General features: G+C 45.1%; 1 protein-coding gene across 3 annotated transcripts in view; it reads right to left on the reverse strand.

Annotated features, from left to right (window-relative positions):
• The window catches only part of pdlim2 (PDZ and LIM domain 2 (mystique)), a 34,235-nt gene that overhangs the window by 7,390 nt on the left and 11,602 nt on the right, over nucleotides 1-15,243 (reverse strand). For all 3 annotated transcript variants that reach the window (XM_070965318.1, XM_070965320.1, XM_070965319.1), the window contains exons 4-6: nucleotides 13,619-13,688; nucleotides 12,639-12,790; nucleotides 11,366-11,429 (exon numbers count right to left, since the gene is read on the reverse strand). In XM_070965318.1, coding sequence (XP_070821419.1) covers nucleotides 11,366-11,429; nucleotides 12,639-12,790; nucleotides 13,619-13,688 — 286 coding nt within the window. The remainder of the gene's footprint in view (nucleotides 1-11,365; nucleotides 11,430-12,638; nucleotides 12,791-13,618; nucleotides 13,689-15,243) is intronic.

Here is a 15,243-nt window from a genome sequence, read left to right on the forward strand (position 1 = left end):
AGTCATTTCACATGGCGAGACCCTCACTCAGCTAAACTGAACGCTTACTGTACAAACAACAGTGTTATTCAGGCAGGAAAGTGAATATTGGACTTTTGACAGAAGAGGGCGCTGCTTGCCTACTGTACACATGAAGCTCATAAACTACAGGTTTCAGCTGAAGTGCCAATGCCCTTTTTTATTGTAGCTGCAGCACACAGTTACAACATTGCAGGCAAAGGTTGATTTATTTAAGTTTCATTATGTCACGAGAGCAGGAGCGAGCCACCGGTGAAACGCACCTCAGGCACATGTTCGCACTAAATGCTCAGCACACCTGGACCAAGTCTGCACAGCACATAACTCAAGCCAGACACTTTTACTGTCAGGAATCCCAACAAACTAATTGTTTTTAGCCACAACACTGTCTGGCACCCGAGCATGTCCACCTGTGACACTGACTGCTGACTGATAACAGAGCACACTCGGACACCGCTGCAGCATGCAAAACAAGAAATCTCCAAACAGTTTCACAACTTCCAGTTTGCTGGGGAAACAAAGTGATTACTTTATTCTAGGTCTGCGGACAGTCCAGGAAAACTTTGACTGCGAATCAAACAGCCCAACTCAAGAGTACGGCTTTCACAATAAAGCTCACCGAGTTTTTCTACCTCAGCCGTCATCAGCTGGCATCACCGCCACACAGGCTCCATCCAAAGGAAAGCCGTCTCCACCCGCCTCTTTGAACCGGTACATGTCTGAGACTGAAGTGGGAGCTGATGCTGGAGCTCGGCGCTGACACAGTGGCACTGACGGAGTCAAAGATTCATGTGTCCGATGCCAGCACCCGCTTCCAATTCAGCAACTCTTTGAACAATGTCTCTGTTCTCAATTGGGTCCAATTTTCCTCTCCTTTTTCCTTAGCGAGTGGGCAGATTAGCAGTGCGTGCCAGGAAGCCTTTACCAGAAACGCTCACTGGGACGTCTCCCTGTGATTCCTCGCAGGATAAACGCAGCATAATAACTGCAGGCTCAAAAGATCACATATTCCATATCATCAGAGTGCAAGAATAGAGGCACCCACGTCCTCTCCTGCTGTGAACCAATCTTAAGGGCATCTACCTGATAGACATACATGCTTTAGGGATTCTTTCAGGAAGGCCTAGTGAAGCCACACAGCATGTGCATATGAATCCACTCTAATGCAAACCAAGCCTATGTTATATAAGTGTCTGGCTGCTGAATGTGGATCCTCATGCTCTCCAACAGCAGAAGACTTGCGGATAAAATCACAACTCTGATCTATGAGACTCAAGAGGAATGCAATGAAGTAAAGAAAAACAAAAAGGAAGAGGGAGAGAGAGAAAAAACAAGCGCTCTGCTGTGACAGGGAGTATGCAGCTGTGATTGAGCTTGACCTTAGAAAGTTCAAAAAAACTTTGTCTGCACCACCAGAGCAGTTCCCCCTTCACAGTCCACTCTACTGTCCCCGATGCCAACCTTTTATAGCAGTAACCATGGCGCGGCTGGCAGCGGCCTTAAACTGGGCTCCCCAAAACATCTTTGTTCTAAAATCCTCACTTCTCCATTGTAAGCCATCACACCATTACACACGGCTGATCTCAGAGCTGCAATGCATTCGGTAAACCTCGCCACGGCAGTGCCAACAATGCCCGCGAGTCTCATGCACCAGCAAGCTCAGGGAGGGGCACAGGCGAGCTGAAGAGAGCCTAGTATTTGGTCTTGGATGGGAGCGTGGATCAGAGACCACTGGAGAAAATCAGCCAGTTCTTCCTGGTCGCTGTGGCTGCTGAGAGGAGGAAGCTCTGATTAAAACTGCACTGAGCTGTAATCAGCAGCTCATAGTCAACATACCCGGGATCATTAGAGCCAGTCATGGGTATGCTGTGCTGGTGAGCTGCATGTACAGTAACATATCTAAACTAAGAGCCTTAAGGTCTTTGTACTGAGTTCATGCCTGAGTGCATTCGAACACTAAAACCTCATTTCTCACAGTTTCTTGTTCTGCATAAACAAAGTCAGAAGTCTGAATGTTTCAAAAGAGAGATTTCTCAATTTGTGTTTCTGCTCTTTTTTGACTGAATGAAGGTAGATCTTTAGCAAAAAATAAGTCGTTTAAAGAGAGGCTAAACGTTTCTCCTCTACAGTTTATCGGTTTATCTGTCTGTAATAATAATGTTTAAACATAGACGAATGGCTTGAACAAGTTTTCAGAGAATTTGTACCTTACATTCAGTATATAAGTAAAGAACTTGCCTCAGCAACTCAAAAGTGCAACACATGCATAATTATTACAATCCTCAGTATCCCCAATCCCTTTTATATGTTTGGACAATAACACCAGTAACCCAGTTTTTAGGGAGAGTCGCTGAACTCATCCCTGAACAAACAGGTAAGATGTGAGCTATGCTCTTAATTGATTCAAGACTCTCTATGCCAGCAGCCTTACAACTCTTATACCTTTTGCAATTTCCTCCTCAGTGAAGTCACCACTTAATGTCCTGCACCACTTTGTGAAACACATGATTGTATAAAGGATATTACTACACAGGCGTGGGAACACTTCATTAAACTGTTGTCGGTAAACACAGTTGGCTTGAAAATGCGTTCGGTTTTTAATTTACGTTTCACAAAGTGTCTCAAACAACTTCGGGAATCAAGGCTGTACTTAAAAACTTGAAACCAAGTTTTCTGGAGCTTTAATGTTGAAATCTGTGACTTTCTGCAGGGGCAGGACATCTGCAGCAAAGATGGCAGATTCGCTGTGGAAGACTGTGATGAAGCCTGCTGTTTATTTGAATCATCCATCCACCCATCCATTTTCTCTACCCGCTTCATCCCTGGCAGGGGCGAAGGGGCTGGAGCCGACCTCGGCATGCATCGGGACAGAGAGAGGGTACATCCCTGTGTGTCAGCAAAATGTGACATTAATGGGATTCAGCTTGGATCTCGACATCCAAACATGAAATGTGTGCTTGCCCTGCTCCGAATGTACATAGCAAGCCACATTTCTTAAAGCAGAAAATCAACCACGTAATTGTGCCACTTTGTAGACTAAAATGTCCTTTGTTGCTCTAAAAAGCATTTTTGGATGACTGAACTTGTCATCATCTGATTTAAGTGAATCAATAACCAACTGTGACTTGTTTCTGCTCATGAAAAGCCTCAGTGCTGCAGGGAAAAACTGGTGGATAGAGCGTCGAAAATGCAACAGAATGGCTCCGAAACAAAAACAAGCCTCTCGTCTACGATTGGCCACTTCAAGACACAAACAAACAGGAAATGGTGAAGTGAAGTGAGGGCAGCTGTTTCAGATCAAGGACCATGGGAGACGCTGGGGACAGTGCCAGTGGAGGAGCCTTCAGTCTGGCTCCAAGCAAGCCACTCTGCATCATCATCATTACCACCCTGCAGCTTCAATTACAGGGCACGGGCCAGCAGCGCACAGGAGTGATGCCTACGGGAGCTTTTATTTTGGGAAGCTTGGTGCTGCTGCAAGAAAGTGCTATAACTGCTCATTCACTGTCTCCACCACAGACATGACTGCTGCAGTGCAATGAGGCGGGGGACACAGACATCCTGGGCTGGGTAATAATCAGAGCTGCGTGCACTGTTTCCTATCCAGCAGGGTGCAGTGGCGGAGGTCCTGAGCGCACACCTGAGGCTGCCGGTAAGCTGCTCGTTACCCACTGTCACTGACGGACGAACCCTGCCTTGTAATTATGCCTGAGCAGTGGTGCATTACTGCGTCCGCTTTCTCAAACAAATAAACAGAACATAGGCTGAACAGGGGGCATTGTTTTATATCAAAATGCACGTCATTAACATTCTTGACCTTTTTCATCACCTCATATCCCTCTCCAGCTGCTGTATGGAAGGTCTGCTGCTGATTGGAATAATGATATGACTCAAGGTGATGGGTGCAGACTGGCTGCATCTCTGATACAGGCTGCTTCAAGCAATGAGCCCATTTACTCTTCTCCACATATGTATTTTCAAGCCCAACAGTTAATATGCACAAGCTGTACAGAGGATCTAGTTCTCTTACCTTAGGGCATGCTTAGTTTAAGTTTTTTGAGATAGGGATACAGAACTCTTCATATACAGTATTCAGTCCATCCCGCATTATATTGAGCGAGCTTTAAAAGTTAAGCTTAATCTTCTCAAGCCTCTATAATGCCTCCTACATAAAAATCCTTGGTCCAGGCTTAGACTGTGCAGCATTCAATAACATGGAATGAAGTGACAGATCTTTATGATGCCAGTGCGAATGCCTCCGCCTCTCTCCATTCGCTCACTGCAGCCACACACCATCAGACAGATAGAAACCATATGTGCAAGATTAGAGGCAGAATGAGCAGCAGAGATGAATACAAGAGGATGACGGTGAGCAGACAGTGATTCACTGTGTGTGTCGCCACTGTCAGCTCAAACAGAGCTGCGTGTTGTTTCAACTTTGTGCCAGTGAGACTGCCATTTCCATCTTTTGATCTAAACTCAATATCAGTGCACAAAGACACACTGAAGAGTTGGATGCTGGAGGAAAAGTTTGTTTTTTCTGTACTGTGCTGTTCATAATCCCTGAAACTCAGCACACCATCAATGTGGATGAGCCTGATTGTGTGTGTGTATGAACTGTAATGGCACAGTAAATACTTTGAGAGCCCTGAGGCCAAAGCCGCCTCATGTGATCGTAGTGTAGGTGGTCTGAGGAAGGCACTCACCCATACTGCCACCAAAAGTCAGAGACTCAATGAGGAGAGAATTCGAAGCTGAGTGCTTATTTATCCACGAAGGGCGCTACAAGCAACACATTTTTCATCCCTATTAAACTCCCCACAAGGCTCCGACTGGAGCAGCATATCAAGCCCATTAGACATCTGGAGTTCATTATGGTTGGACTAAAATTTGCTGGACTTCATGATACTTTTAATTTATGGTCTTCTTTTCTTATGCATCAAAAAAGCACAGTAACAAAAGAAGCTGAATTTAAACCAACCGATCAAAATTGCCATAATGAGCTTAGAGGTCCTGCTTTTAACAGCTCATCGGTGAAAATCCCTCCATTGGAGCGATAAAGCTTTAATTTTTAATGAGCCTGATTGCATTGCAACTGCAGTAATTAGACAGAAACCATCTGGCACACCTCCCTCTGTGGTCTCACACAGAGGTACAGTAACTCCACTGTATAACATGGTATTTGATTTATAATGCAATACAACATGATGGAGTACAGTAATACTCATATTTCTACTGGAATTTCCGTGAATGGCTAAAACATAAATCTCAAACGTCGGCAAGACATGCATGCACGCTGTCTCAGTGTAGCAGAATTACTATTCAGCATTAACTGCAGATGCCATTTTACCAGCTTCACAATTATGATTTATGACCAACAAATGCAGCCATTAACCTAAAGCGTAGGTGTTGTCCTGTGCAAAATGAGGGGAATAAATGCTGACATGTCTGTTTTTGCTGGCATGAATACACTGAGAGGCAGTTGTACACGTCGTTCCCTTCACAACAACTTCTGGAATGTTGACATACCGCTCGACCACCTTCGTAAACAGCACCAACTAGTAAAAAGGCCCATCTCTCCCGGCCAATATTTCCCCATAAACCTGCAGGGCTGAGTGTCCCCTTGAGTGCACCAGGGGGCCTGGAAAGCACGGGGAATCAAAAGTGCCCCAGTTTGCTTTTCCACTCCAGGGGAAAGAAAAACAGGCGTGCTGATCAATCAGCGGAGACAAGAAGAGGCACGCTGCCTGCACAGCGGCCACAATGGACCCCGAGCTTAACGGCTACGAGTCCACGTGAAAAGACCTCACACTGTCCAGTCACAGAGCTCACTGTGCAGAGAAGAAGAAGAAAACATCCCTCCACCGTGGCCACAGCCAGCTCCGCTCCCCCGACACCATCTTGGCTTTGCGCAGCACGGCGCTGCCAAACCAAACAGCAGCCCCACTCATGTCAGACCTGAAATAGCACATCATTCCAAGCCATCATCGTCAAGGAAAAGATATGCATGTCTGCATTTAGTGCTGGAGGAGAAGCTGCTACAGGTGAGGCACATTTACCTCTACACGTCTCCACTCTTGAAGAGAAAGACTTTCTAATAACTTCAATCTGCAACCAAAATCGCGTGCAATATAAAGTTTTACATTTTGACTCCATTTAAAGACATAAACTTAGTTCTATTCCTGTATGCCAAGTCACCATTTCTGGTCCAAAGTGATGACCGCAGCTTTGCACTCCAGTCCACCGCAGCCTCCAGAATAGAGCAGGACAAAGCCAGCTGCTGGCGGGCAGGCTGGGCTGCTGCGAGGAGAACGGTGGACAGAGAAGCGTATGGGATAGCAGAGGTATGGATGGATACTCACCCTGCCCTCTCTGGATAAAGAGTTTAGTGACACATGTCATGCAGCCAAGGCCACGGCACCCAATTTAGCATAAAGAGGAAAAGTTTGGTCTGCACAGGGCCAACACTGAGTGTCACCCTGCAGCAGCTGGCCATCCGGCACCGGGAGGATATATTTATAAAGCTACCACCCTATCCCAGCTCAGGATCCTGCAGCCCGCTACGGCAACCCTCAAGAACCTCAAAGCGCAGCAACTACAAACCCAGACATGGAGCCTGGTCCTAATGGCCCGGTGATGGGTCAAAGCAGTTTGGTTTTGGCCCTGTGCATTGTAACAGAGATTCCATTGTGGTCATTTCTTGATGATATAAACAGACGCTCTGAATCATGACGATGGCCGGCCAGCTCAGGCACAATCTCATGCCCGGCTTCAAGGAATCTAGGATGCCTTTACTCCTTTTGTCACGGTGGTGAGCTTGTAGATATTAAAGTCCATAAACACGGCTTGACAAAACAAAACTACAGGGTACAAAGTTGCACCTAATGAAGTGCATCAGTGCTAATTTAGAACGTTAATGGAAACAGCTTTACGAACTGATTCCTATTGTCTGCATTTGTCTTTCTTCCAATGAAGGTTGGAGGTCAGGGTGAGCCAGGAGGTTGGGAATGTTGCTTCAGGACACTTTAACAGGGTGAATGCTTCCTGCAGCCTACACCTTCTGATTAAAGGGCCACTTTCCTTATTCAACACTACCCTTTAGAACATGGTCAAGATGTACTGATAGATTTCCTGAAAAACATTCGTTCCCATGGCCAAGAGTTTATGGTTTGGGGAATGTAAAGGTCAATTCAGACATTCTTGACCCAAGGGAAACTTGCACAGCAATGTAAAAATGTGCAGAAAAACCCATCAGTGAGGATAAAGTGCATTCAAGTCAAAGCCTTTACCAAATAGTCAACAACTGCATTGTCAGTTTTCAAACATGCACTTCTGATTGCATATGATCATACATGTGTTCTGTGTGGTGCTGCAGGCAGTTTGGCCTCCATGATGAGGCACAGAGGATATTGCTGTGCTTCAGGAGCCTCCGGGCTGAGCAGAGCAGTGTGAGGCCTTAAATACAGCTTGGGAATGTCAGTATGCTCCCCGGTGTCCGCTCCTTTCCACCGCGACCCCGTCTCTTCCAGCTCCCATCGCACAACGGCGGGCCTTGTGACGCGAGGGAAAAAGCAGCACCAGCCTTCAACAGCCTCTGCCATCACAGCCACTATTGTGCACAGGCTTTTTCTCAGGATATCCAACACCCTGGAAAATGGGGGATCCTGTTGCGCATCCCACTCTCCTCACTCAGGGAGCCAAAACAGGGGTGGAAAAGCCTTTTAGGAGCTTTTCAGAGGGGGTGATCACCTGATACAGCAGCACTCTGCACCTCTCAGGGAGGACAGAGGCCCTTGTCATGGAGGCTCCACATCTTAGCGCTCACTGGGCTGCTGTGCTGCTGCCAGCCCAAGCAGCATAATGCACAGTGTGCCCATGACGGGCCTCTTCCCAGCCATTTCCCCACCGAGCCCTCTGAAAGAACTCCACTCACTAATCACTGCGCTGCGGCGGGAGGCTCGTCACCACTTTAAAACCAGGGTAGACATCCCTTGAAGTAAGGGGTCAGCCAAAACCCCAAACTCTCATCCAATAGGCTGGATGATGGTAAACACTGAGGCTGTCAGGCCGAGGAGGCAGAGCAAGCAATCCAAATCAGCTTTAAGAACAGAAAGGGCGGACAAAGCAGTGATTAAACATCTGAAAATGTAGTCTTCTCAAAACATGCAGCTTGATATTAATTCAGGGATCCAAAGTGAACAGTTAAAGAAAAAGCCAAAAAAGGCAAAGCTGACGCTGGAGTAGAAGGAGATAGAAGGAATGTGATGTCTCCCACAGGACGATCCGGATTCCAACATCAGAAAAATGAGAGAAAGGGGTGAATTTAAATATGGCAAGGAGAATGGGAGAACGGGCGACTCCATAAATACCACAAGCATGCGAGGCAGGCCCGTACGGACGGCTATGACAGGAGCGCGTTCATTCCTCAGGGCTCTCTGATGGAGCTCTCGGCCACAACACAGCTCCTAATGTGTTTCTTGGTCGGCCAATACGGAAGTTTGCTCCGCCACGGTTTGCTGGCCGCAGCCTCACTATAACTCCACAGCGGGTTTCTGAATGTGGTTTTGGATTTATGGTGAAAACATCCGCATCTGTAGAGGCTTACAAAGCCTTCAGTGGGAAATAATACAATGATAAAATGTAATATCATCAAGCTGAATGGAGCATGAGTTGGTTCAGACTATTGGACCATTCTCCAGGTGTGACGGACCCTCTGCAGCTTAAACTTTAAGACTTTTAAAGACGCTTTTTAGCAGCAATTTAGCACTGCACTGTCACGGTATTCACAAGAGACAGATTTTAAAAAAGGAGAGGTCGAGATGTTCTGGCTTTCAGTGCCGAGCATGGGTCAAAATCCAAAAACACGGATCCTAGACTTCCCACAGGCAGGTTTTCACAGGCTGAGCAGTTCTCTTCATGTCAAGTGACGTAATCTTCATGTGTAACAGTCGTTAATGGGCTTGGACTAGGCTACATTGCTAACTCCTTTGTTTATTATTAGCTTTCAAGAACGCTGCGATCATCTGCTGCTGGTTTACTGGAGGTTTCCAGCAACAACCGAAACAGCCTTTGTCAATGACGCCCCGAATTTATTATGATTATAACAGAACTTTCCTCATAAAAGCTCCAACACTTACAAGATGGAATTTGAAATATGTGAATTTATAATTGCTTCTCAGCCAAATAATCCATAGCAGGGAAAAGCTAATTCACTTCCAGAAGTCTGACGCGAGACAACTTCATCATCTCCAGCCTACTGTCTCCCCGAGGCGTCCAAATGAACATCACACATCACACTCATGTCAGCTGAATGAGCCTAAGCAGCGAGCCAGTCAGAGAGCTGATTCATGTCTGCACACAGAGACACCCTACACACCCGCCCTGCCCTAAAACAACTTGGAGGGAGACAACATGCCATGTGGCTTTGCAGTCACATCAAATTAGTTATTAGGAGGGACTCTTGCATTCCTAAAGACTATATTTTGCTGGGACCAGATTTCATGGTCATGACTGACTGAAGCATTGTACAAAAATGATCAGAATAAGTAATGACGGCATCCTCAAATGAGCCACTCGGACGCCAGTTGCATCACGGTCAGACCGGCGCATCTTGCTCCCAGAAACAGATCAAATCTACTCTGACGTAAGCCACCGGTCCCAGAGACCAGACCCCGCTGTGACTGACAGTACATCTGAATCCCATTTAACATGTAAACAACACAAAGAATCCCAAACTCGAGGAGAAATTTTAAAAAAGGATCCTCTCAGCCAGCGGCCTCTGCCAAAGAACGCTCGAATGTTTTGAAGTTCAAACCTCTGCATATTTATCTAACTTTATGTCCAGAGTTATAAAAATGGCTGGAATTCCTTGAGCCATTACAAAAGGTCTTGTATGTTTTTTCCTGTTCTGTCAGCTCACACGTTCTATCTTCAGTGGGACCCACGCTTGAGACGAAGCATGTAGGCATAGCTGAAATAGCTTGTGATGAACTTTCCCACAACATTTTCTCCCTTTAACTCACTGAAGTCTTTCCAGACGCCCAAGTCCCTTCTTGGTTTTGTTGCTGGAATGGTAAATAAGCACAGCACAGCTTAGCTGCAGTCTCATGATAACCCCAAGTCTGTATTTTACTCACGTCCCATGTTTTATCTCTTACAAGTCTCCATTCAGACAATTAAAGGTTAAGGCCATTGTTTTGACAGAGAGGAATCTTTTTTTTTTCCGTGCAGCCGGCTCTGAATGAAACAGCTCCAGACTGCTGTTCAGCTTAATGTCAGATATTTTTCAAAGACTGACCTTTGAAGTTTATACACTCCCTGCTATAAAAATGTCAAACCCTCTCTGGATCCTGACTTCACTGTGGAGCCCACATACAGTACACTGGAGTCCAAAAACCTTTGGTAGGGCAAGGCTAACAATCCAAATATGTTTTTCTTTAATTCATCACACAGACGAGAGGACAAAATCTCCAGCTGTACTGAGCAAGCAGCCTAAAACTGCAGCTACAGACGACAGATTGACATTTGAGGATGAATAATATTTATCTAAATACTGCATCTGTCATGTATATTGTATTACTCCTACATCCCAACGCTGTGCACGTGCCATGATACTCAGGAAATCTTCAAAAGAGAAATAGCAAACGATTTTTACAGCAGAGACACTTCAAAGACACTGTTCTCTCATTTCTGGTTGGACAGGACCATAATTTCATGCTCCATAAGGGTGTCTGCACATCTATATTTCGTTTGCTCTGGTCTGAATCAGTTGATGAGTTGGTGAACTTGGTGCGTTTTCCACTTGGTTGGGTTTCCTCTCAGACCTAAGGTAGGAGCAGGAACGTAAACACAGGGAGGTCCTGAAGGAGGTCCGCTGGCCACATACACAGTACTACATTGCATTGGCCCAGGTCTGACCTCCAGGTCGCTCAAACCTCTAGATCAGCTAAATCAGATCGAGGTTGGATCATGTTCCATCAGAAACGAACCACTCCAGGGTTTGGATCAAGACCACCTCCTCTAAAAGGTCTCTGGTTGTTTGGTCTGTAGCAGGGTTCAGTTAAAAGCTTTCACAGCAGCTCAAACCAACCACGCTAACCAGCCAAACACACCAGGGTTCATTTTAACCAAACCAAACATGTTGGGTGTGAAAGTGCCCGAAGAAGCAATTTTCCCATCTAATTAAAGACATTTTATTTTTGGAATTCAGCAGCCGTTCTTTAGCACAGTGACAGTTAGTCTCTCAACAAATGGTGGACAGCTCTTAACTGCATGTCTCAGAGAGCTGAAAACATACAAAGGAATAAATGGAGGATTTGGCTGCTTTAAACTAACAGCAGAAACCAACCTGGGACAGCGGTCTGGACAGCCGGTGAGTCTTGTCCTCTGGAGACCACGAGCGCAGCTGGACACTGTAACATAAAGACAACAGACAGTGATTTTGGGGCTGGGCAACATGATGATATATACAAGACAGACGAATATGTCATACCCTGTCAGGTATTTGCTGGATGAGCCAATAAGAAATAATCCTGTCTGGGTATGTAATCTATTACACATACTGGGATACAGGATTTTATTACCCTGCTCATGAGTAAACACATTTTAGTCCTGCAGGTCACTGTGGGGATCTGCACAAATTCAAATTTGAGAAATTAACGATGAGATGGAAATCAGGTGTGTGCAGGGCAGGAAGCTTCAGGCGAGGGAGAAACGTTGACTTTAAACTTTGACCTATTAAAAGTTGCCCAGCAGAGGCAACAAACGGCCGCGCTCAGAGAGTCGGTGGTGAACCTTCCACATTCTGCCTTTTGTTGCAGTGAATGCAAACGGTGGAATGTGATATCCTGTGCATATCCTTTGTTACTACAGTACAATCCCATGGCTCCACTTTCTGTCTGTTATTCCCATACCTATTGACTCTGGGCCTGTTGTGGAGTCAAGAGAGCACTTGTTGCAGCCTTTTGTCCAGATGTAAGCCCATTTAAGCTGTGAATGGACGGGTTTCTGAAAAAGACTCAACTGTCCATCTGAAATGTGGAGCACTAAAATGTCCTAAGACTTTATCTTGGACCCCGCTCATGCTGAAAGAATTTCTTTTTAGTCTAATCTTTCAGGCTGATTCTCCAAACTGTAATTTCCAAGTAACCAGATCACCTGCGTGTGACTTCAGAAAGTAAAATCCTTTACTTTCGTTACCACATCGGTTAAGCATCATCCATGGTACAGAGTGGACGAGCTCGCTGAGGGTTCAGTGTCTGGCCAAAATGCTGCAAGCAAACACTGAAGATCCACAAATGCTTTATTTTCTTTTAGCGTTTTTTAAGGTAAATTCCAAACTTTGTGGTCCGGAGTGGATTCACCTGCACAGTTTTACTGACATTAAAGGAGGGCATCTAGGGCTGCATAGGACCATATAAATCATGTGCCAATCACGTTTTTACAGCAATGTTTTTCATCACTGGGACGATCCCATCTGCCTCTAAGACCTCCTTCTCATCAAATATGCATTGCAGCCAATCAGTGTGATTGATTTTTAGCAGATGTGCAATAAAAAAAACATATTTGATCTGCATGCTTGAACTCCGTCATGCTGATTCCAAATACATAAAGTGGGCTACCTCTTGTTGGTGGTGGGTGTCAGCCTCTCCCTCTTCCCATCGGGGCTGGCAGGAGGATCTGGTGAGTAAGGTCCTGGGGACAGCGACGCAGGGCTGGAGATGGTGTACTCTCTATAGTTCTGATTCTCATCTCGACTCACTATTACTGCCTCCTACGAAACAAGTTACTGCATTAGTACAACGTCAATGCCAAAACTCAACTGAAAACAGTACAAAGACAATATATTTAATGTTTGAGCTCATCAGCTTCATTGATTTTTGTAAATATCTGCTTATTGTGAGATTGATGCAGCAACATGTTTCAAACAAGTTGGGACAGAAGCAACTAAAGACTGGGGGAGTAAGGTAAACAGGCTGATTGGTAACAGGTGATCATGATTGGGGATAAAACAGGCATCCTGGAAAGGCTCAGTTGGTCACAAGCGAGGATGGAGCGAAGTTCACCACTTTGTGAACACGACTGTACACAGTTTGTTTGCAAATGATTGGATTGTGTTTTCATTCATGTTTTACGCAGCATCCAACTTCTTTTGTAATCAGGGTTGTGTATGTTGAACATTATATGTATATTTACAACAACATTTTTGGCTCACAAGTAGTGAAAGACTTAATGGAGAAGCATAAAGTCCAACTGTGAGAATGTCAACACACAGAAGCACACAGAAGTAAATGTTTTATATCTCTGAACAAGCCTCCAGATTTTGTATTCAGTATCTCTTGTATTGTAGGTGGCACTTTGGGACTCATGATAATAAAACACAGGAACAAGTATTAAATCATTACAATGTCTTGTACCGCTTCCACCTCCAGCACAGTGAACTAAGTAGATATGTCAGAAACAGATGTGTGATCCATGCATTAGTAGAAATAAAGCAGCCAGTTGTCGTGAATCAAACAGATACGGAAAACACAGTTCTGCTGAATCCAGTAATCAGACAAACTGCAGACAGATTAAGCTCCCGCGGAGCTGCAGCACTGACCTGGAAGCGTCCGGTGAGCTGCTCAGGGGTGCTGATGCCGTTGGTCTGTCCAGGGCTGGGAGGTTCAGGTCTTGAAAGACAGAAAAGCACAGAGATCAACCGACTGTCAACACGGATAATGTCTGACCACCCAAAGTTAAGTTTCACTCTCAAGCTATAGCAAATGGGATAAAGCCAGTGAGGAAGTTTATGTTAAATAGTAAGAAAGTTGTTTAAAACTGATGAAGTGAAGTGAAGAAAAAATGAAGTCTTTTTAAGGGTTATAAGTCTGAGAGAGCTTCGTTTTTTGGACATCCCTTTTGTAAATGTCCTGGCGAGCATCCATCGGTATGTTCCCATCAATCTTAGAGATTACTGCAGAAGACATGCACTGAAGACTCTGTCCCCCTGTTGAAAATACTCTCCCAGTGGATCTCGTCTTTCCAACTAGTCACTTTTGTTTTACTGTCTTAAATAGAAAACACATTCTGAATTTGGAGGGGAAATCTGGGCAGTAGAAGTGCCAATGCAAACACAAAGTGCCCCCCTGGCTGCAGGGCCAGCGGCTGACTGGCTTTGGGTTGAGCCCGGCGTAATGAGGCACACAGGAAGGCCTGGATGCCTGTGGTAAATCACCCAGAAACACACCTCTCGTGGCCCAGGCTCCACATACTGTTTACAAAAGAGAGATGGCACGAAGACGAAAACTGATACAGCAGCCGTAAGACATTTCTTCCCGTAGGAGAGATAATGTGGCAGGTCTGAAAAAGTCATTGCTCTGAATTAGGAGCACCTTGAGGTTTCAACTTTTTATCATGTACATCAGAACACCAGAGGAAGCTGCGGTCTTTAGACAAAGAGACGCAGATCAGTGTCGGCTTTGGTCTGTAACCTCTGGTAACAGGTCTCCTTCACAGAAGAAGAATTTGCTTCTGGTAAAAATGCTAACTATGACTTTCTACCACAGGGATGTGAAACTGGCATCAATCAGCACTGGAAACGTTCTGCTGATACAAGCTGTTCACAGCTGTCTGAGGGGATCTAGAGTTAACCCGCCTGAGGCAGATTCTTCACATGTGTGCATTGTAAGAATATCTCTCCTTTCTGAGAATGAAATATTAAAAAACACAGAGCAGAGTTCAAGAGGAGTCAAATCCAGAGCAAAGGTACAGACGGTGTGTCAAGCTATCACCAGTATTTATGACAGACAGAAGCTTGTGGACAGAAGTGCTGCGTCATACCTCGGTTTCTGTGATGTTCCTCAAGTGATTTTTCAATGGGCTACTTTACTTTTAGAAACAATCGTGTTTTTCTAAAAATTCCTCAAACCAGAGTTCTCAAATGTTCACTGCTGTCAAAACACGAGCAGACACAGAAAAACTGTACAAATCAGAAATCCAACGCCAACTTTAGGTACTTTAGGTTTTAGTAGTCCATGTTATGACATGTTTTGATCTCCTTTTATATTAAAAATGCTTTTTTTTGTGATTGTGGCCAAAATAAATAAAACTGACCTCACTTGACTTTCCTATTGAGGTTTGATACCGAGCTCTGCTGCTTTACTGAGTGTACCTCAAACAGCTGCAGTGAGGTTCATATGGTTTGTCGTAGCACTTTCACAGCAAGTGTTCGATAGATGTGATGAG

The sequence above is a fragment of the Chaetodon trifascialis genome, chromosome 6 (assembly GCF_039877785.1).
Source record: "Chaetodon trifascialis isolate fChaTrf1 chromosome 6, fChaTrf1.hap1, whole genome shotgun sequence".
Taxonomy (NCBI): Eukaryota; Metazoa; Chordata; class Actinopteri; order Chaetodontiformes; family Chaetodontidae; genus Chaetodon; species Chaetodon trifascialis.